Source organism: Eschrichtius robustus, chromosome 2, assembly GCF_028021215.1.
Source record: "Eschrichtius robustus isolate mEscRob2 chromosome 2, mEscRob2.pri, whole genome shotgun sequence".
Lineage (NCBI taxonomy): Eukaryota > Metazoa > Chordata > Mammalia > Artiodactyla > Eschrichtiidae > Eschrichtius > Eschrichtius robustus.
Window position 1 is genome coordinate 166,740,939 of NC_090825.1, and position 22,165 is coordinate 166,763,103.

Genomic DNA, 22,165 nt, shown 5'->3' on the forward strand with positions numbered 1-22,165 from the left:
GTTGTCTCTAGAGAACTCCTACTCATCCTTCAAAACCCATCTCAGATAGTCCCTCCTGTGGGAAACTCTCCATGACACCATCCCTCCCACCTTGGACTCCACCTACCAGAAAGGCTTGAGGGCTTGGGCATCACTGGGGTGGCTGCTGGGGGTGGGTCGGGCTCCCCTAGAATGAAGACGGGCCTTTTGGGGCCCACAGGAGCTGGGCCGGCTCCCTCATCCTCTGATGAGAAGGCAAATTTGGGCATCGTGTCCAGGTTGATGGTGTTCAGGAAAGATGGGCTAGGGCCCCGCTCAGGCTGGGAAAAGGATAAGTGGCAGGAGGAACCGGAGGATGTGCAGGACCTCAGCCTGTAGCAGGGAAGAGCCTGAGTCACACCTGCCAGGTGCCCTCACCCCAGGACACCCAGTCTCCCCTAGTGACCATACCTTAACTCTCAGCCTAGATTCAGAGGTAATTTGTAAATATAAGGTGAGCTCCCTCTGCCTGCTCTGTCCTCTGTGACTGCCCAGAGAACTCCTATTCAATTTTTAAAACCCAGCTTCCAACGCCCATCCTCTAGCAGACATTGATTATTTCTGTGAGTTTGGACATTGAAAGATGAAAGGGACTTCATGAGCAAAGGGTATTCTGGGCAGAGGAAACAGCGCAAGCAAAAGCCTAGCAGTGTGACGGTACATGGCTGCTTTAGGTTTAGTGTGGTTAGGAATGCAAAGCCAAAGGGAGTGATGATAGGGGCCAGGTTGGCAGGGGTCTGACAGGCTGGCCAATATGTTTTACCCTTTTCTACTGGGCCACTGGGAAGCTCTTTCCAATGTTAAGACTTTGTGGCTCCACCTCCCAGCAGGTTTGGAAGCTGGATCTGCTTATACTCCCCAGCCCACCTACCGGACCTCGGTGATGCTCAGCCGGCGCCCATAGTCCCCCTCACTGCTGCGCTCCCACCCTTCCTCCCGGTCCTCACTGAAGCTCCGTTCAGCAAAGGTTGGGGTGGGCTGGGCGGCCAGGAACTCAGAGCTGCTGTAGACCTGGGAAGCAATTAAAAATAACAGTAACGGGACTTCCCTGGCAGTCCAGTGGTTAAGACTTCGCCTTCCAATGCAGGGGGTGTGGGTTCAATCCCTGGTCAGGGAGCTGAGATCCCACATGCCTCGCAGCCAAAAAAACCAAAACATAAAACAGAAGCAATATTGAAACAAATTCAATAAAGACTTTAAAAAATGGTCCACATCCGAAGGAGAGTTCTGGGCAGAGCTCTGGCCCCTGAGGCTTCTGAGGAGGAGTTGCTACCATCATGACAAGCATGTATTTCTGTACATGAGCCCCTTTGGCAAACTGGTGACACCTACAGATCTCTTCTCAGAGTAGTATTTTTAAATGCATCAAATGAAATAGGTCAGGTTGCAAGCGAGGCTGATTATATTAAAATAATATTAGAATATTTTTTAAACCAGCAATATGGTACTATACGTGCCTCTTTAGTAATGCATTAAATAACAAGATCTAGCAGGTCTTATAAGCACCATAATTTTGAAGTAGTTTTGAACTTGAAAGATATTTTACGGCTCCAGCGTGATGTGAAAAATCCATGATTTGTATTGGTGACAAAGTCAAGGTCATGCTAATATTACTGTGATTTGTTGCTTATATTACAATTGGAAAACATGCCAAATTTCAGTTCGAGATTAGTGAAAATAAAGATGTAATTTATTCCCATGCAAGTTCACAAACCCTAGATTAAGAAGCCCTTCAATAAATTCTGATAGTACCTGAAAAAAAAAAAAAGGTCCACATCAAAAAAAAAAAAAAAAAACAGAAACAAAAAAACAGTAACAACAACCACATTCATGGGGGATGGCTTAGTTGAGTGTTTCCTACATGCCTGACACTTCCCTGAGTCACTTCCTCAGATCCTTACTTACCACATCTCTAAAGACGTAGAGTCTTTAGCCCACTGTACAGGTGGAGAAACTGAGGCTCAGAGCGGCCTGGCTACCAAGGGGCCACAGCTGGGGTTTCCTGCCTGGGGCCCAGACCCATAAGCAGTGCAGGTTTTTAAATCAAATTATAAACAAAGGAAGGAACTCAAGTTAAGCTGATGAGGCTATAATATAACACCCAGCATAGCAGGTCTATTCACAATTGCCCCAAAGTGGAAACAACCCAAATGTCCATCAATTGATGAGTGGATAAAACAAAATATGGTCCAACCATATAATGGAATATTATTCAGCCATAACAAGGAATGAAGCACTGACACATGCTACCATGTGGATCAACCTTAAGAAGCCAGACACAGGGAATTCCCCAGTGGTCCCACATAGCGTATGATTCTATGTATGTGAAATGTCCAGAACAGGTAAATGCATAGAGACAGAAAGCAGATTAGTGGTTGCTGGGGAGCGGGGGAGGGGGAAACGAGGAGTGACTGCAGCCGGGTACAAGGTTGCCCTTTGGGGATGATGGAAATGTTCTGGAACTAGATACAGGTGATGGTTGCACAACATTGTGAATGTACCAAATGTCAATGAATTGTATGTACAGTTTAAAATGGCTAAAATAGTCTATTTTATGTTACATGTATTTCACTACAATAAAAAAAAAAAGAAAAAACCCCCCAAACATCTTGCCCTGTTTCCTGAGCACTAGCTACATCCAGGGCCCAGGCTCACCTTGCTGAACCGGTGGGAACAGGATGAGAACTGGGGGATCTCCGTGGATGACTCCTCATCATTCGTCTCGTCATCTTCAGAGCCCAGGTGACGGTAACGCTCTGAGCGCGCTGCGGGAGGGAAAGGCATGTGCAGCCCACCTGATGCTGGGAGGTGGACACAGGGGCTGTGGGGTGATGTGGGGAGGGCCTTCCAGGTGGGGAGACACTGTCAGGGCAAAGGCTTTGTGGTGGGACCAGGCTTGGTATGTTTAAGGACCAGAGGAGGCTTGGGCAGCAGATTTAGTATCTGGGAATAAATCCCAGCTGTGTTCCTAAAAGCTGTGGGACTGTGAATGGGAATTCTTGTGTCTCAGTTTCCTCACCCTTAAGATGGGTTACCCAGAGTTAGGTAAAATTGTGCATCTCAAACATAAAGGATGTTCCTCATCTTACAGAAAAGGAAACAGATGCTCAGAGAGGACCTCTGACATGCCCGAGATCACACATCAAGTTCTGGAGGAGGAACTGGAAGCCGAGGGCATTTACTCTGTGTTTGGCCAGAGCCCCGAGTGGGGAGAAGGAGATTTGTCTGAGCTCACCTGAAGTGCTTGAGGGGACCCCCTCCAGCAAAGCTGAGCGAAGCACCCCACCCTCCTGTATGACAGGCAGGGCTCCATGCCTGGTCAGGGCTGACACTCAGGAGGCTGAACCTGCTGGGGGACCCCCAGGCGAGGGCTGCCACACTCAGTGCCTTGGTTTCCCCTCCCGCAACCCAAGGTGGTGCGACAGCCTCCTGAGCTCAGACGCATAGGAAATCCAGGCAGGGGGGCAGCCAGCAGACATGCCCCAGCTTCTTGGAAAGCTCAGGAAGCTGGAAGCTCCAGGCACAGGGCGAGGCACCAAGCTGGGGTGGAGACCCTGTTAGATACCCCTCACCACCCCAGGAGATCGTGGGACAGCACAGCCCGCCTCCTGGACCCCTGCTTACTGTCGAAGTAGCTGGTGTCGTCCTCAGCTTCAAGCTGCGGCACGAACTCGGCCTTGTGTCGCAGAAGCCCCGCCCAGTCCAGTGTCCAGAAGAAGGGGTGCTGCTTTACTTCGTGGGTGCCTCCTGCAGACATGCCTGGCTGAGCCCTGCTGGTCCCCACCCCCCATGGCCCCCTGGGCCAATTATGAACACAAACTTGGCCAACACAGAACCAGAAAGATAGGAGGGGAAACGAGCCATCCTTTAAGAGCCCATAGGGGAACCAAGCTAGGGCTAGAACCCAGGCCCTGCTCTTCCCTCCGCTGGATTCTGAGATCCCGTCACCTGGAGAAACCACAGAACCTTAGGAGGGGGCTTTTTCCACATGTTTCTACCCCATGGAGCAGAGCTGACTGTATCCTGTTCCCCAACCTCAGCCCCCATAGTCCTCTCCAGTGGCCAAGCTTCATCCTGAATGTGATCTGTAGTGGCCCACATAATGGGTGGCTGCATGAATATTAAATAGTCCCTTAATCACTATTTTGGTGGCTGGGGAAACTTGGGACAGTGGGATCCACTGGGCTGGGCCTTGGGGACCATAGGACAAAGCCCATGGCAACCTGGCAGGTTCATATACACAGCCTCAGTGCCCCTTGTCTGAACCAGACCCAGCTACCTGCTACTCTTCAAAGTCTTATGCTAATTCTTGGTGAGCTCCTATGCATCCTTCAAAACCCCAGTTTCAAGTCCCCCTCCTCTATGCAGCCTCTCAAATAGAGCTCTTGTTTACCCCAGCCCCCATCCCACCTACCTGGGCCCCACCGACACCTACGTACCAGTGCCCAGACGGTCCAGGGGGCTCTGTCGGAGCAGCCTGGTGATGAGGTCCTGGGCGTCAGCTGGAAGGGCTTCGTCCCCCTCTGGCCACATGATCTCGTCTAAAATGAGAGGAGGGAATGAGGGACTGGGGACAGCGCTTCCTAGCACCTCCTACTACCTCCCCTTTCTACGCTCCAAGCCATCAGCCTCCTCTGCTCCTTCAGCATACCAGGCTTGGTCCCATACAGCCTTTGTTCTGGCTGTGCCCTCTGCCCTGAGCACCTTCCCTTCATCCATCTCTGTGGCTCCCTCTCGCTCCTTTAAGTCTTTGCCCACATGTCACCCCAGTGTGGCCCTGCGTGACTCTCTATTTAATATAGCACCCCTACCACCCGCCCCCCCCGCCCCCTCCCTTCTTCCTGCTTCCTTCCCTCCTTGGCATTTTTTGCCTCTGATTGCTCTGTAATTTGCTTATTTATCTCCCTTACTGTCTGTCTCGCCCTTGGCTGTGTCCCCAGGGCTCAGCTGGGGCCGGGCACGCCATAGGTGCCCAATCCACAAGTGGGCCTGCTCCCCTCCCTGGCAAAGGCAGGGGAACCACCGACCAGAGCCAAAGTGGGGCTGAGACTTAAATCTGGGGCTACAGGGCAGGGGGAACGCACCACTGACCACCTGGCCAAAGAGTTCCTCAGGGGTATCTCCGAAGAATGGCACGCAGCCCACCAGGAATTCGTAGAGGACGACGCCCATGGCCCACCAGTCCACTGGCTTCCCGTAGCCCTGGCGGAAGATCACCTCGGGGGCGATGTACTCAGGCGTCCCGCATACCTGGGCCAGGTGGGACAGGGAAATGAAAGACGGCCCCCAGCCAGGGAAGAAAGTGTGGGTAGAATTACAGGGATAGTTTATTTTCTCCTTTTTTGCTGCAATGTCTCCCCATGTCCTGGGCTCAGGCTTCAGGCAGAGGGAGGCAGCCCCGCCCACCTGCTTGTCCACGAACTCCCGAGTGTCCTTCTCGATGTGGCCCTCGTAGAGGTTGGTGGCCATACTCATGAGCCCGATCTTAGACAGGCCGAAGTCAGTTAGCTTGATGTGGCCGAGCGAGGTGATGAGCAGGCTGTGGGCAGGCGGGTGGTGCGCTCAGGGCTGGGGGGCCCGAGCTGCTTGGCTGCTCCCGCCCCCTCGCCCACCCAGAACTTGGTCCTACAGGAGGCGGCCCGACCCCTCCATGGATCAGAAAGCACTGCCTGTGCATGATCACATTACTGAAAGAACCAACGGGTCCTGGGCAATATTACAAATTTGGCAAACATCTCTGTGCACCAACTGGGTGCATCTGGTGTTGCTCTTGAGCACCTGCTGTATACTCCACTGTGCAAAAATTAAGTTCCTGAGAATCACAGCATGTCCCCACTGGGCATTAAAACGTTTCGTGAACACCTCCTGGGGGGGATCTACAGCATATTCTTGTACGTGCATCCACGATTTTAACAAACTGAACACTTTGTAAGCACCTATTGTTAAGTGAACATGTCTTTAGCACCTGCTGTGTACAGAAATATTTGTGCCCCTTATGGGCGCACCAGTTTTTTAAAACTTACACACCTACCATGTATCCCTGAACCCTCCAGGGCTGCACCTTCCCACCCCGTTTTTCAGATGAGGGTCCTGAGCTTGGGAGGGACAGATTCTGCCTTGGGGACACTTGGTAGATCCCACTCCAGGATGATCCCACAGAGGCCCGATGGGCACAAAGCAAGCAGCCTTAAAGCTTCGAGCACAGAGGCCCAGGTACACAGCAGATGCCAACACACATTTGCTTTGTTTTCTAAGCCACTCGCAAACAACAAGATGCCCTGAAAACATGCAGGGCTCTTAAGACTTATGTTCACACCTCCACATAGCAAGTACCTCCATTGGAGAAAGGGACCCATGTCCCTGGCACACAGTAGGTGCTCAATGCATGCTGACCTCAACATAAAAACTTTATAAAAAAACAGCTGCAGTGTTCGGGGACTGACACACAGTCATTGCCTAATAACTGTTGTTCTGATCACTTTTACACAGCTGGTGCCCAATAAATACACACCAGCTAAAAAATGTGCTTTATAAACTCAAAAGGGTCATCAGTGTGTGAGAAGTTAGTTATACCGCCGTCTGGGTTCCTTAAAACGGTGAGCACAGGCCCAGGTATACAGAAGGTGCCAAATACAGGTGCTTTGTTTTCTAAGCCACTTGCAAACTACAAGATGCCCTGAAAACATGCAGACTCTTAACGCTTATGTCCACACCTCCACATGGCAAGTACCTGAGAAACTCACACTTCTTGCCTGGTATCCAAAGGGCACTTGATGTAAGAGCAGCCCTTTCCTCTGTACACAGGAGGTGCTCAACTAATGTAGGGAAGAGTGCTTTGAAAATTATGAAAGGGTTACAAAGCATGAGGGATTATTCACACTCACACTTGCGTTTTTCAGTCACCCAGAGAGCACCGGGCACTCAGTAGGTGCTTACTAGAAGCTAGGATAAAATAAACACCCTAGGACTCTCTTTCTTCCCTGCACTAATACACAGCAGGAGCTCAAGACATGCAGTCCCTTTCTCTACACATAAGGTCTTGCAAAGTGCATGTCCCCGCTCTTTGTATATAGCTGGTGCCTCATAAGTGCATGTTCACTTCCCTTGTGTGGCAGCAGCTCTGTGAGTGCATGGCCCCTTCCCCTGTCCAGTCTGTGCCCCCTCACTTTGCCTGGCCAGCACCTCGATAAGTGCACTGTCCTTCCCCTGCACACAGCAGGCGCCTATTAAATACCTGCTCTCTTCGGTACACACCAGGTGCTCAACATTGCCAAGATCCCTGCTTTCTACCAGCAGCGGGCCCATGATGCCAGCAGAATCTAGATGGTGGGGCTCCTGAGCAGCCCCAGACCCACTCAGAGGCCCCGCCCCCAGGCTACTCTGAGCCCCGCCCCCTGAGAGCCGGGGCCACTCACTTGTCCGGCTTGAGGTCCCTGTGCACGATGCCATAGTTGTGCAGGTACTCCAGCGCGAGCACCGTCTCGGCGAAGTACATGCGGGCCATATCCACGGGCAGCGGGCCCATGTTCTTTAGGAGCGTGGCACAGTCGCCGCCTGCAGAGGGGTGGACGTGCTCACAGAGGCCCTCGGCTCTACAGCCATGCCCAGACTTGTGCCTATGTGCCTTCCCCACCTTCTGCAAAGTGTCTCCAATCTGTCCTGAATTGGGGTGGGGAACTGGGAGGGGCGGGAGGATAGGCAGACCCTGCCTTCTGATTTTTCCCTGGCAGGGCAGCAGCTCTGTTAAGTGCACAGTCCCTTCCCTTGTACACAGCTGGTGCCTCCTAAGTGCATGCTTCCTCTCCTCACCTGGCAGCACCTTGGTAAATGCACGTCCTGCACTTACCTGAAGGCCCTGCTCTTTCCTGAACTGCAAACCTGATCCCACAACTCCTCACCCTGGTCCCCAGCCCTCCTAGTCCTTGTGACGCACGCCTCCCTCCCTTCGCTGCTCTTGCTCTAGCCTCTAGGCCTCTGACCACCAGTCCCTCCTGCCTAGGCTGTCCATCCGACCCCTATATCCTAGGGTCCTGCCCTCACACTTCTCTTTGGGATCCCCCAGCTCCAACTCCCTGAGGCTGGGACCCCATGGAGGACAGAGCAGACTGCGGGCTTGGTCAAAGGAGGGGTAAGGTATTTCTTCTGGATAAGGAGTAAGCTCTCCATTGCTGTGGAGGCATGCAAGCCCCAGTGACCGCACCTTCCACATACTCCATAACCATGCACAAGTGGCGCCGGGTCTCGAACGAGCAGAACATGCTGACCACAAATGGGTTCTCAGCGAAGGTGAGGATGTCGCGCTCCACGAAGACCTGCTGGATCTGGTTGCGAAGGATCAGGTTCTGCTTGTTGATCTTCTTGATGGCAAAGCGCTGCCTCGTTTCCCGGTGCCGCACCAGGTAGACGGCCCTGGGGCGGGGGGGGGGCGGAGCTGGGCTCGCTGAGGCCCGAGATCCAGGTCCCAGCAAGCACTGGGACCTGACCTGGGTCCAGAACCCAACCTGCCGTGCCTTTGCCTGTGCTGTGCCCTCCACCCAGGACACCTGTTCTCTTTACCTGGCCCTCCCTTCTCCCAAAGCAGCCACCCCATGGGTTTAAGCCACTCTCCCTGGTGTCATATAAAGAGCCAAAGATGACCCCTAGGTTGTTTATTTCTTCACAGCCGACTGAGACCCATTAGCTCAAAAGCCCCGCAGGCACACACTCAAATTGCTTTAACTACAAGTCAAATAAGCAGATTTTTAGCCATTTAGAGCCTGCTGGTTTTGCATACCTTGTAGATAAGATAAACGCTGGGGCTACTAAAGACCCCAAGCTGCTCCTGCCCTGTGGAGCTCTCTGACCCAGAGACTCCCCACTGTGCTGCGGACACATAAGCCTGGACACAGAAGCCTCCTCTGTAAGCCCCCCTCCGTCCCAGACCCCACAACGGTCTTATGCTGTGAGGGACTCCTCCCCGCTCCCAACCCCCCCTCCCCCAAAGCAAATCCGTCAAAGCGGCACTTAAAGAATGCTTGGTGCACGCTACTGCCATCGTGTGGCCATCTTTTTCCTTGCTCAGTCCCCAAATTCCTAGTACCCCAAACACCTGGGGCAAGTAAGGACCTAGATCACGGACAAGCCCTTCCAAGGCCATGCCCCTGCTGTTTTGTGCCTCCACGTCCCTCTTCAGGCCTCAGTTTCCCTGTCTGCACACTCAGGGACTGTGTGGGTTTCAGCCATCCCCATGGGCATCTGAGAAACGGGTCTACGGGGTACCCAAGGACTCACCCGTAGGCCCCATTGCTAATGAGTTTGATAGTCTCGAAGTCGCTCTCACAGGGCTTCCTCCGTGAAGGGCCGACCAGGGCACGACTCTGGGGGGGTGGCAAGAGGGGTCAGGGTCCTGCCCCACCACAGAGCAGGCTGTGTTCTTCCTGCCCCCAAGTCCCAACTGCTGGTCCTGGCACCTGATGCTACTTCTTCTCCTATACAAACTTCTCAAACTCAGCTTCCGAGTTTGAGCTTTTGCTTAAGCCATGCATGCCCTCCTTCCAGAAAACTCCTACACATTCTGCAAAGCTCCCCTTTCCAGTGCCCCCTCCAACCCTGCCCTGCCCATCCTCCATGGCAGGGCAAACTCACCTGCCCCCACCATCCCCCCCCAAGTCACAGGCGTTCATTAAGCACCTGCTATATGCAAAACCTCAGCAAACAGCAAACCCAGCCCTTCTCATGGCCACCTGGTCTACTGTCAAAAGAACAAGACAGGTGGGGCCGCCAAAGCTCTGAGTCTTACTTCTGGGGACTCCGGTGCTGGGGGCTGTCCTCCACTGTCATCAAGGTGACTCAGAGGCACCATCTCTGTAAAGTGAGGGAGGAGCCTCAAATGGGGTTTCTGAGCCCTGCCCCTCCACCACCCAGAGACTTCCAGAGGCCTCCAGGGCTCATCCTGGGCTGGGGAAATGGTGCCTCCCCTGACCAGCTCCCACGATGCTGTCATTCAGCCTCTACTGCGTCCAGGTGTCGGTCAAACCCAGGAGGCTGGACTGAACAACGACTAAGGAACATTCTAGAAGGGCCAGTGGGAAGCCCAGGCTCCGAATGCTCAGCCTACCTTGAACCCTGGCCCCAAGTATTGGGCCTGTGAACACCGGCTGTGACGCCACCCCTCTGGGTGATGGCTCCTAACATCCTCCTCAGCTCAGGGCATGGCCCAGGGGAGCCCCCTTAGTTTCCAGCCCTGGGGCTTAGCAGAGGGGCGGCCTCGGGTGGGAGTGTGCAGTTGGTGAACATCAGCAGTGACGGTGGCCATGAAGACAGTGTCTTGCGGTCACAGAGCAGGGCTAAGATGGGGCAGTGGAGCCTCAGGGTGAGGGAGGCCCGGGTTCAAATGCAGTCCGCCTGTCCCACTGTCAGTGGGCCCACTGCGCGGTGCTGGGTAGATGATCTGCCCCCGCAGCCTCAGCTGCCACCTGCCTGCCTGGCCACTTCGTGTTTCCTCTGACACCCGGGCCCACCCACAGTGCCACCTGTGTCATCTTCATGAGACAGAAAAGAGGTTGGCTGCAGCCACACGGCTAGTCCACGGGCGATCTGGCCTCGGGCACACATGGGCCTGAACCTCAGCTCAATCTCATCTGCCTGGAGCCTCAGTCTCTCCAGCTTTAAATGGGGACAATGGCAGCCCAATCCCAGCAGACGCTGGCCACTGCGGCTGGTCCCTGCTGACCCCGTCGCCTCCCCCCAGCTCCCCTCCTTCCTCAGCCACACCCCTTTCCTCGCTGCTCTTCCAACACGCCAGACACAGACCCACCTCAGGACCTTTGCCTTCACCATTCCCTCTGCCCGGTTCATTTTCTCTCTCCCCTAAATCTGCACACCTTTCCATCCTCCAGGCCCCAGCCTGAATATCCTCCCTTCCCAGAGCTCCCCCAACCACCCCTGGACCAGGCCAGGTTCAAGTTCAATGCTCCCCTAGCACCATGTCTCGGTTGTTCCCCTGTCCTGGCTGGGGGGCTCTCGACCACCTCGGTCGTGCCCATGGGCTGCCCCGTCTGATTCCCACTTCCCAGGTCCCACTTCCCGGGCCACAGTAGGATGAAACAGGGAAAGTGCTTTGTGAATTCACAGGACAACGTGAATGCCACTGCTAAAGGTGGTCCCCTGGCACCCTGGCCCAACTTGACTTAGCATTGGAGGACTTGGCAGGTCAGGGGCTCCAACTTGTGGCCACCTTACCCCGGAATCCTGGGCACTTTCCCCATAATATGCCCTGCAGGTGGCTGAGGACAGGGCCAAAGAGAGAGGAAGGACAGTGTGGCGGCTCTGGAGCCAGATGGGCATGGGCTGGAATCCCGGCTCCACCGCAATCTCGCCCCAGTTTCTTCTTTCTGCCCCACCCCAAGCTCACCCTGGAGGGGGTCCTTAGCCAGGCCCAGCTGCCCAATGATGTACCGCGGCAGGTCCGTCTTGATGCCCTGGCCCTCGCGGGCCTGGCCCTCGGCAGCCTCCAGCAGGTGGTAAAACTCCTCAGGGTCAAACTCCTGGGGGTGCAGAGGGGTTGGTCAGCCGAGGCCTGGGCCCACCTGCAAGCCTTTGCACACGCCGCTCCCTCTGTCTGAAGCATCCTCACCAGTGGCTCCAACTCGTCCCCGGGATCTTAGCTCCCGGCCCCTCCTCTGGGAAGCCCGCCGCAGCCTGGCAGCCCCCAGCATTCCTCTCAAAGCCCTATACGATGGGGCCTGTCTCTTGTATCTCGGCAGGACTGTTGGGTGCCTGGACTCAGCCCGGCACCTGGCCACATGCCAAGACACTCACCAGGCACTCGAGGAGCCTCGCTGGCCGTGAGATGATGATCAGCAGCTTCCGGACAAGCTGGACGATGAAGCCAACTTCCTCACTGTCTGAGCGCTCATGGGCCTGGGGGCAGATGGGTGGTAGTGTCATCCGCAGGCCCTTGGTCCTGCCCTGCCCTGCCTGGGGACCCCTAAACCCTGCGCTCCCCTGCCCCCACGCACATCCTGCAGCAGCCTCTCCAGCTTCTCCTGCATCTCCAGGAAGTAGCGGGAGGTGACAAGAGCCTCTCCAGACTTGGCCAGGCAGTCGCGGGCCAGCTCGATGATTTGGTGGTGGATGAAACCCAGGACGCCGTCAGCCAGTGCCAGCTGGGCGCCGGGTGAGAAGGTGGCCAGAAACTCCTGCAGACGGCCCTCCATCTGTGCTGTGGCCTGGGCGGGGAGCAGGGGAGACGGGGTGACCTGGTCATTGGACGGGGCTGGGGAGCGACATGCGCAGATGGGGGCGGGAGAGAGAGAAGATATGACGATGGGGTCCCAAGATTGGAGGAGAAGAAGCAACGTGTATAGGTGTGGGTGGGGGAGGGGGGAGTTTGAGACACAGAATTAGGGAAAAACAGAAATGGACAGATGGGGGGACGCAGCCAGGAAGACAGCAGGTGCCACTGGAGGGACAGCAACATGGAGGGGAGCTGGGGCTGGTCTAGCCGCCAGGCGCTGCCCACCTTGGGGAATCTCTCCCGGTACACGTGATTCATCATGACGATCTCATTGTCGAAGGCCCCTGTTGTGCGTCCAGGGCTGAAGGAGGGGACAACTGGCTTATGACATGGGACCCAAAACACAGCCCAGGGAAAGGCAGCTGAGTCAGGTCTGAGGGCCAAGGGCCGGAGGCCAGGCTTGTGCATGGTCAGGACCAAAGGGGGAGGAGGAGCCACAATGTGGGTCCCAAAGCCAGCCCAGGGAGGGGCTGGGGCTGGGGTCAGAGGTCGAGGCCCACCTGAGGCTGCGGGAGCGGGGCCGAAGGCGAGGTGAGTGGTGGCCGCCCTCCTCATCAGCCATGCTCTCTGAGCTGCGGAAATGCTTGGACAGGAAGCATAGTTCGTCCGGTGTCGGCTGGAAAGGAAGCTGGTGGAGGTGCTCCCTGGAGGATGAGCTCGACTGGCAGGAGGGGGTATCGGGGCCATGGGTTCATGGTCAGTGCCACAGCCAGGACCCCAGCATTACCCCTCGAGGCTCAGGCTGTCTGCTGGTCATCAGATGGTAACTCTCCTGCCTGGCTCCTATGCATCCCTCAAAACTCCAGCTTTGATGTCCCCTCTTCCAGGAAGCCTTCCCTACCTGCTCCCTTGGCAGCCCTAAGACCCCCTCTGACCAGGCCTTCCCTGACCACACAAGGATGAGGATATCTGTGTACCCCGGACCAGGAGCCCCTTGGGGCTGAGGCTGGGTCCTTTCAGGGATGCCCCAACATTGCCCAAAATGGGGCACAGAGGGGCCAGCCAGGATGTTTGCTGATTGGATAACTATCCAACACCTTAAAAAAAACCCCAAAGACGTGTCTCCCCCACCCCCAACCTGGCACTCCCCTGTCTGCCTGCCAAGGTAGGACTTGTGGGTACCGAGACAGTGGAGCTGGGCGTGTTGGTTCCATAGCCAGAAGACGGGAGGGACGCGAGGGACCATCTTCTGCCGTCGGCCCTGGAGAGAATGAGAAGTTGGAAGGAAGGCACGGCCCCTGCAGCTAGTGGGGACCAAGGGCAGGCACTGTGGCTGGCCGATCCTGGCCCCACTGGAGGAAGGACCTTCTGAAAAGGCCAAGAACAGGAATACAGGGTGAGCAAGTCCACTGTGTGTTTTCTCCTTGTTCTTCAGCTGCCTCCTCCGGGAAGTCTTCCCTGATGCCAGCGGCCAGTGCGTCCCCCATCAAAGCTGCTCTCTGAGTTGCAGCTGCTGGGGTACACGCTGGCCACTCCCACCAGACTGAGGATTCCCTGAGGGCCAAAGTCCAGCCTCCCGTTCCTCAGCCCCCAGGGTAGGGCACGGCATCCAGCAGGCACTGAATAAATGTTGTTGAATGAATAAGTGACATCTAAGTGCCTGGCACATAACAGGTCCTCCATCAGCTCTTGTTAAGTGAATTAACAACTTTCAGTGAATGAGTGATTCCTGGACCAAGCCATGCCACCCCCTTCCCCTCCCCCTCCTGGAGGGCTCATAGAAATTACCTGTCTGTGCTCGGGATGTGGCTGCAGGAGACCGTGCGTGCATGCGTGCATTTGCCAGGGGCGGAAGCCAGAGGAGAGATCACAGCAGGGCAGAGGCCAGGGGTGGGGAAAAGGCTAATGAGGAGGCAGGTCCAGCCACCAAGTGCATGCCCCTGCCTGTCCCCTCGTCCATCATGTCAACACCATCCCCCAAAGCCGGAGACCACTCACCTCCGGGCAAAAGGGAAGTTGACAGCAGATGCAGCTGAGAAGTTCCGAGGACTATCCAGGGGGCTGCTGCCTGCTGAGGAGGAGGTGGGGGAACTGAGTCAGTGGGGGTGGAGACAGGACACTCCCACCCCGCCCCGCTTGCCCCCGCGCTCACCTGTTGGGATGGACAGTGGTGACAGGGGCCGGGAAAGGGTCGGCGAGGGCGTTCCTACCACCAGGCTCTTGCGGTTCCCGCTGCGGCAGCTGTTGCGGGGGGAGGTGGGGACAAGGTCAGGTCCAGGACTCCTGCTTCAGAGGACCACATTTTCAACTGGGAGCACACGGGTGATGGCTTCAGGGCAGGACATGAAGCTGGGGGCGACCACTCTCTCTCTGCTCCCCAGGCGGACCGCCCCGCTCCAACGTCATGGCCCTGGCCCAGCTTCTCCAGCTTCTGTGTTCACAATCCCACGCCCAGGACTTCCCCGGCGGTCCAGTGGTTAAGATTCCACACTTCCAATGCAGGGGGCACGGGTTCGATCTCTGGTGGGGGGAGTTCCGCATGCCGTGCAAAGCCGGTGGGGGGGCGGGGGGGGGGAAGGTTGCTCCACAATCCCACCCCCACAGCCTTGCCCACATCATGGCCACTGCCAGGAACAATGGCGAATAAGGCAGAGGGTGGAGAGGATCCTGGAACCCACAGGTGGGTTGAGGCAGGCGCCCACTCCATTTTATGCACCTTTTCCCAGGGCCACTGCTCCAATCTCTGAGCAGACCCCCTCCCCAAGATCCCCCTAAAACGCCAATCTGATCCTTGGAAACCCTAAAGCCAGCATCTTGCACATTGGATCCTGTTCCTGTTCTACCAAACTTTTTTTTTTTTTCAAAGAATGTTTTTTTAAAAAAAATATTTATTTGTTTATTTATTTATTTTATTTTGGCTGCACCGGGTCTTAGTTTCGGCACGTGGGATCTTCGTTGCAGCACACGGGATCTTTTAGTTGCAGCATGCGGGATCTAGCTCCCTGACCAGGGATCGAACCTGGGTCCCCCCGCCCCTGCATTGGGAGCGCTGAGTCTTACCCACCGGACCACCAGGGAAGTCCCTGTTCTGCTGAACTTTTGTCCACATGTTTTCCTCCCTTCATCCCAGCTCCCTCCTGGCCACCAGACCCCTGGCCCAGGCGCCCTTCCCCCTTGCCCAGTAATTCCCATATGTGCCCTGGCCCCAGCCCCCGCCTGGCAGAGGGAAGTTGGGAGCGACACGGTCCCCCCCACCCACTCCGGCAGTCGCCCGGCAACGGCTCCGATTGCTCTCGACAAGTGCATCAGCCCACACAGCCTGAGCCGCCAACGCAGCCCAGCCTTGGCGGGAGAACTGCACAGGGAGGGAGAGATGACACCTACGGGCCTCACAGGGCCAGGAATGGTGTCCCAGGCAGAAGGCACAGTGCAGGCAGAGGAGAGTGAAGTCAGCAACCGGCTCAGGAGACAAGACATGCACAGAGGAGGGGTTCAGCCTATCCACGGCTCCATGTGCAGCTGCTCTGCTGAGCCTGTTTCCCCATCTGTATACTTTGCAAAGGTGCATACACAGTGCTCAGCTTTGGGCCTGGCACTGGGTAAATTGTGGCAGGTACGTATATTGTCATCTTTCTCCTGACATTACTCACAGAGCCTGGTGCATGGTGGGAGAGCAAGCAATGCCTCTCCAGCGAATTAAATCACCAACATCTGCCAATAGCAATAAGCCCAAAGGAGGGAGAGACCAGCTGCACCCATTTCCCAGCCTGGAAAACTGAGGCCACAGATGTCATCAGTCACAGAGATTGTCCTCTAGTCTGAGGTGCAAAAGCAAAAGTGAAACCCACAGGTTCCTGCACAACTTCCTGTCACCACCTCCCCCAACACACACACATCCGACAGCCCACATCCTCTTCCAGCCCCTCACCCGGCTCCTCACCCCCACACTGCACCCCAATGCATCATTTTTCACTTCCAACAGCATTTGGGAAAAACACTGGGAGCCTCCTTCTTGCTCTCAGGCAGGGCTTTCTTGAAAACAACCAAATCTGGGATCTCAAAGGGGAACTGGGCATCATCTGTTCAATTCCCGAGCATCTATTGAGCACTAACTGTGTGCTCAGCCCTCCCTGGAGAAGGCCCAGGACGCTGAGAAGCTGCCTAGTTTTTCAATAACCAGCCCTGTGGTACAACAGAGAGTGACAATTATGTCAGAAAAGAGGGGCCTGAGGCCAGTTTCCTGCACCTGATCCCTGAGGTGCCCATGAGCCTTCTGTGGCTCCCCACGTTCTGGGAGAAGAGTTTAAACCCTGGATTAGTCATTCAAGGTCCTTCAGCAGCTGGTCCCACCGCCCAGCCTTTGCCTGTGCTCCCCTCTGGGAATGCCCCGACCAAGCACTGGTGAGACACTCAACCACAGAGAGGTTAAGGAGCTGCCTGAAGGCACACAGCCTGACAGTGGCTGAGCTGGAATTTCAACGCAGGTCCAGCAAAGCTCACAGCCCTCACTTAGCTTCTCTGCCTTCCAGGAGAAACTGAGACTCCACTTTGCTCTGGATAGAACATCGTGATTTGCCCCCACCCCCCCATAACCGACAAGCACACCATCCTCCTGCAGCAAATATTTGCTTCTGAACCAACATTTCCGCTGACTGGGCCCCAGGGACTAAACAGCCTCAGTTTTTCCAAGAAGCTCCTCCCCAGGTCTGCCCACAGGACAGGTTCGAATCCTGATTCAGTCCCAAATCCCTGCTGCTTCTGTCACCACCTGAGCTGCGACCCCGGCGGACAGACACCCCAATTTGGGTAAGGAGCGGTGAAAGGAGGGTGCCTGGGACCCCAGGGGATACCTGGATCCCAAAGCATCCGCCCACTTCCCCCTACCGCCGCACACAGTGGCCCTCCCCGCGCTGCCGAGACACACTTTTGGCAACTCGTGTCTGCTCGGTCGGCCGCCGCGCCTTTGCCCGCGCGAAGCCCCCTACCTCTTGGAGCGCTGCAGCAGCGCGCCCTTGGCCAGGCGGCTCCGGTGGCCGGGCGCCGCCACCGCCGTCCAGTAGCTAGGATCGGACATGCTGCTTCCCTTTGTGCCGCCGCCGCCGCCAGAGGCCCGAGAGGCGCGGGGGCACAACCAGCGGCGGCGGGACACGAACCTTTACGGCGGGATCTGCCCCGGGAGCCCCGCGGTGAGGGGCGGGGGCGCGCCGCGGGGCTGGGGGTAGGGGACGAGGAGGAAGCGCGAGCCCGGGAGCGAGGCCTGGAACCCCGCCCAGGACAGCGCGGGGGCGGGGCCTGGCCTGCCGGGGTGGGGCGAGCGGCGCGGAAGCAAGGCCTGCGAACCCGCGTGCTGGCTGGTGGGCGTGGCGTTGCCATGGCCGCGGGCGGAGGGGCGGGACGTTGCCAGGGTTGCGGGCGGCGGGGGCGGGGCGTTGGCGGTACCTGGATGTAGGGCCTTGGAAGTTGGCTCCCTTCCCTCAAAATGTAAATCCGATCGCGCCCCTTTCTCCCCTACCTCGGCGCTAACCCCTTCTGGGTGCGGCACTCAAGACCCATTCAGCGGCCTGGCCCAGCTCATGCTACCGCACCCACGCTGGCTCTACTCCTTGGAATGCCTTTCCTGCCTGGCAAAATCCAGCGTCCCCTCCTTCAGGAGGTCTTCTCTTGTGTCTGTCCAGCTCTGTCTTCCCCAGGCTTGGGCTCCTTGAGGTCCCAGCATCTTCCAGCACTGGACTGGCACAGAGGATGTGTTTAGCAAACTGAGTCAGGGCATCTGATATGCTCTTCCTGTCTGTATGATGGGAAAGTTAACTTCTCAAGCCTCAGTATTCTCAACTGTAAGATGGGAGGAAAATGGGGCTGACATGAAGATTACACCGTGCCTCCCAAGAGTGCCTGGTAAATGTTCGATAAACGTTAGCATTAGGCAAACTTCCAGGCCTCTTGTTCCCCATATACATATGTCCCTTTGTGAAAATGGAATAAAATCAGAGGCACAGAAAGTGCCTGGTACAGAGCTGGGGGTACAGTTCATCTTCACTATGGAATGTCTCACACAGTAGACTGTGAATTAATGCTTCCTCCTTTCATGACAGCCCCAGGAAGTCAGGGACAGTGTCACCCTGAAGGTGGACCCTCCACAGGCCACACAACACTTTGGGAACTGGCCCAGGCAGGACTGACCTGGAGCCCAGACCCCACATCTGAGAAAACTGAGACGTACAGGGGGTATTGCTGCCTGATGTGTAGCCCTAAGCCTGCCCATCCATCTTGCCACGCATTTTGCTTCTCAAGTCTCTCTCAGACTCCCTGCCTTGCTCCCTCCAAGCCCAGTGTCACCTTCAGGTGGCCCACACGCTGTGGCCCAGATATCTGCTGAGTGTCTCCCCAGGCCTGCTCTCCACGCCCCCCAGACTGGGGCTCAAACAACCCATGTCTGGCCACTCATTCACTCAACCTACTGTGTGTCTGCCCTTGTACTGAAACCTGGGGATGCAGGCCACAAATAATCCCTACCCCCAGGAGTCCCCAGTCTGGTAGGGGAGGCAGAGAGTGAACAGGAAACAATTAAATGAACAAGTTAATTTCACACACTGAAGTCGAGGAAGGAAAAGAACAGGGGTAAGGCTGGCAAAGGACAGCTTTAGCCAGGAGGCCTCTCTGAGGTGACACTGCAGCCAGCAGTGAGACATTGAGAAGGAAGAGGAGCCAGCCATGGAGAAAGAGCAACCCAGGCAGGGAGCACAGCTCATGCAAAGGCCCTGAAGCAGCACTGAGGGGAAGATGCCAGCAAGACTCACCATGTGGGCCTTGTGGGCTACAGGGAGGAGTGCAGTTTTACTGCAGCAGCAACAGGGAGTCATGGAGGATGTGTGAGCAGCGGGAGGGTGTGATCTGGTCTATGTTTGTAAACCGCCCCCCATGTCTGCCATGAGGAACAGGAGCTGTTGGGGGCAGGAGTGGAGGCGGCAGGAGGCTAGTGAGGGGCTGTAACAGGGTCTGGGAGGGGAGGACACATGCCTGGACCAGGGTGGGGCTGTGGAGTAAAGTGGGTGGATTCTGGACTTATTCTGAGGCTAAAGAACAGGCTGTGCTGTGGGGTCATGTGTGTAGATGAGGATAAGAGAGGTCACCCATGATCCTCAGGTGTTTCGCCTGCGCCACATACAGGAAACAGAGCCTCCTGCATGGGAGGAATTCGAGGTCCCACAGGTCTGGGGACCCAAATGGGGATGAAGCCACGGTCTCATGCACCATAGGCTAACATGCTGTGTCCACAAGCTCCCTCCACCATGTGTGCTGGGACACTTCTGCACACAGTTAGTAAAGGAGCTGCCCATCATCCCCAGCCTGTGCTGCCTACATGCCTCCCACTATGCCCATTGTGTTGGCATCCCCAGCAGCTGCTTCTCCCACGCCCATCTGGCCTCAGTTTCCTCCTCTGCAGAACAGGGCTACAGCTGGCAATCCAGAGGGCCTGTGGCCATGGCAAAGACCTCCCGCGAAAGGCTGGCTGATCAAGTGACCTCTGGTGCCAGCCCCTTGCCCACTAGATCAAGCCCCTCCCCTACTCACACACCCTCCACGGCTCCTCATTTTACAGCAAATTCACACTTCTGGGTAAATCCCTTTCCTAGAGCTCGAATCCTAACTCTGTGCCTCGGACTTTGCCTCTCTCTACTTGTGCCAGTAACTGTGTAAATAGGAAAGCCCTAGGTGGACATACAGACCCCCATCTCCGACCCCACATTGGTAGGGCCACCCCAGCCCTTCCTACCTGCCCATGAGCTGTCCACGCCCCTCCAAGCCCCATACTTTATGTGGCTCCCAGTGCCCTCAGTAGAAAATCCAAATCCTTCCCGTCCTTGGTGTCCAAGGCCCCAGAGGGAACACGCCTCTGACAATGCTGTTCCTGCCTGGAACAGCCTCTTTGTTGTCCCCTTGGCCATATGGGCCCAACTCATGACCTTCTCTTCAAACTGCTCCCCAACAACACCACAGGTAGAGCCCTTCCAGCTGCTTCCCATTTGTCTGTGCCACAAGCATTAATTGAGCACCTGATGTATAGCAGGCCCTGCCTGAGGCTATAGGATGACCAGGACAGATCCAGGTCAGGCTTTCAAGGGGCTCTCAAACCTTTGGATGAGAAAAACAACACAAGAATCACACAAGAAAACATGGAAATCACAACCATGATGGGGTCAGGATGAGGGAAATGGATGTGCATAATGGATGCAACTGGGGCTTGGGGGCCCTTATGGTGGGGTGGGGCAGGGGCGGGGAGGTTTCGTCAGGAAAGGCTTCCTATCTGAGAGCTTGATGGAGACTTGACAAATGAATAAAGGAGTAAACAGAGAAAGCGGAGCTCTGGGCAGGGGGGACAGCAAGTGCAAAGGCCCTGAGGCTGGCCAGCTTATATTCTGGCAGTCCAGGAAGCCGCACGGCTAGAATAGGGTGAGCACTGGAGAGGTGGATGGGAGGACGCGGGGTGGGGGGGGGGTGGTTCATCACAGGGGCTGGACCCACAGGGCCTTGGAGGCTGAGGGGACAAATGTGGGCTTATTCCCCTTGGAGCAGGGGAGGCAGGTACCCATTTCCTTGCCTGGCCCAAGTCAACGGGGCTCTGCTGCCCCCTGGTGGCGAGCAAGGGGGCCAGTGGACTCAGCTAGAGTCCCAAACTCTCTGCCTCCATTTCCTCCTGGTAAAACTGGCTTCTCTGCTCTCAACAGGTCCCTCCCCTCATCTTGTCCTCACCTGAGGTTGAGGCCAAGGACCCAGAGTCAGATCTGGCCTGACACTCTCTCTCAGGGTGCCTCTGGACAACACACTCTGAGGTCCCAAGCCGAGTCTCTCCTCAGCTAAATGGGGGCGACACAGTCTCTGCCTCCCATTGGACACCCCAGCCTGGTCCAGGGCCCACCATCTCCTACCTAGATGTTGCCCCAGCCCCTTCCCTGCCTCTGCCACCTCCATTCCTGTCCCCTGTCCCCAGCCAACCTTTCTTCCCCCAAGGTAGCCACAGGGGCTTTAAAAATCTTGGTCCTGCCTCAGGACCTTTGCATGTGCAGTTCCCTCTGCTTGGTGCTTCCCTTCCCCTAGCTCTGCTCAGGCCTTGGCTCAAACACCACATTAATAAGTCTCCGTCTGAATGTGTCTTGTTTGTCCATTCCCTTGTTCATTGCATACTTCCTGAGGACTGACTGAGAGGCTCATGAGGGAGAAACTATGTTCATCTTGTTCACAGCTATGCCCTTAGCACCTGGCACACAGTAGATGCCTGCTTAATGAAGGTACCCGCCTGTTGCCCAGCTCCCAGTGTGGGCTCCAAAGTGTTCTCTCTTCTCCCCACTAAAGGCCCATGGGAAGAGGCTGAGCAGCTCCTTCATACTAAGGTGTAAATGGTTGATGGGCCATCAAATTCTAGACATCACTGACCTGTACATCTGTCCCCTCCCCGAATTTTTGCCCAGGCTGTGTGAGGCGCCCACTATAGCCCTGATGTTCTCTCCCATACAGGGGCAAGACCCTGAGACCCCACAGTCGCAGAGAGTGGCTCAAACCCTCAACAGACTCTGATGGCAAAGCTGGCCCTGACTTGGCCCCCAGACGTACTGAACCAGGAGAACTGGTGTCTCCTCTCTGAGCCTCAGTTTCCTCTGCTGGGCAATGGGATCAGAAAGGGTGCTTCTCTCCCAGGGTTGCAGAGGGGACAGAAGGCACTTGGGGCACTCAGTCAAGCTGGTTCTTTTCTCCCTATACCACTTGGCCTGGTTGACTTCAGTGCACAGGGCTCTAATGGTGGACTCTCAGCCTTAGGAATGTGTGTGTGTGTGTGTGTGTGTGTGTGTGTGTGTGTATGTATATACATTCACAGGGAGGAGCTTTCCAGCCAGCTGAGCTGGGTCACAGCACAGGAGGCCAGGCCAATTCAGC

The 22,165-nt window shown here is 56.1% G+C and overlaps 1 protein-coding gene across 8 annotated transcripts in view; it reads right to left on the reverse strand.

Annotated features, from left to right (window-relative positions):
- MAST3 (microtubule associated serine/threonine kinase 3) overlaps positions 1-22,165 on the reverse strand; it is a 29,140-nt gene that overhangs the window by 5,944 nt on the left and 1,031 nt on the right. For 2 of the 8 annotated variants that reach the window (XM_068536746.1, XM_068536738.1), the window contains exons 3-22: positions 14,388-14,476; positions 14,234-14,306; positions 14,024-14,044; positions 13,418-13,496; positions 12,796-12,956; positions 12,521-12,596; positions 12,018-12,227; positions 11,818-11,919; positions 11,411-11,543; positions 9,797-9,861; positions 9,289-9,374; positions 8,219-8,427; positions 7,434-7,572; positions 5,425-5,557; positions 5,103-5,268; positions 4,458-4,559; positions 3,643-3,765; positions 2,674-2,783; positions 890-1,029; positions 107-351 (exon numbers count right to left, since the gene is read on the reverse strand). In XM_068536746.1, coding sequence (XP_068392847.1) covers positions 107-351; positions 890-1,029; positions 2,674-2,783; positions 3,643-3,765; positions 4,458-4,559; positions 5,103-5,268; positions 5,425-5,557; positions 7,434-7,572; positions 8,219-8,427; positions 9,289-9,374; positions 9,797-9,861; positions 11,411-11,543; positions 11,818-11,919; positions 12,018-12,227; positions 12,521-12,596; positions 12,796-12,956; positions 13,418-13,496; positions 14,024-14,044; positions 14,234-14,306; positions 14,388-14,476 — 2,462 coding nt within the window. Of the gene's footprint in view, positions 1-106; positions 352-889; positions 1,030-2,673; positions 2,784-3,642; positions 3,766-4,457; positions 4,560-5,102; positions 5,269-5,424; positions 5,558-7,433; positions 7,573-8,218; positions 8,428-9,288; positions 9,375-9,796; positions 9,862-11,410; positions 11,544-11,817; positions 11,920-12,017; positions 12,228-12,520; positions 12,597-12,795; positions 12,957-13,417; positions 13,497-14,023; positions 14,045-14,233; positions 14,307-14,387; positions 14,477-17,220; positions 17,497-22,165 lie in introns of those variants that run through there. The other 6 variants (XM_068536743.1, XM_068536740.1, XM_068536745.1 and 3 more) reach the window with 6 other exon arrangements.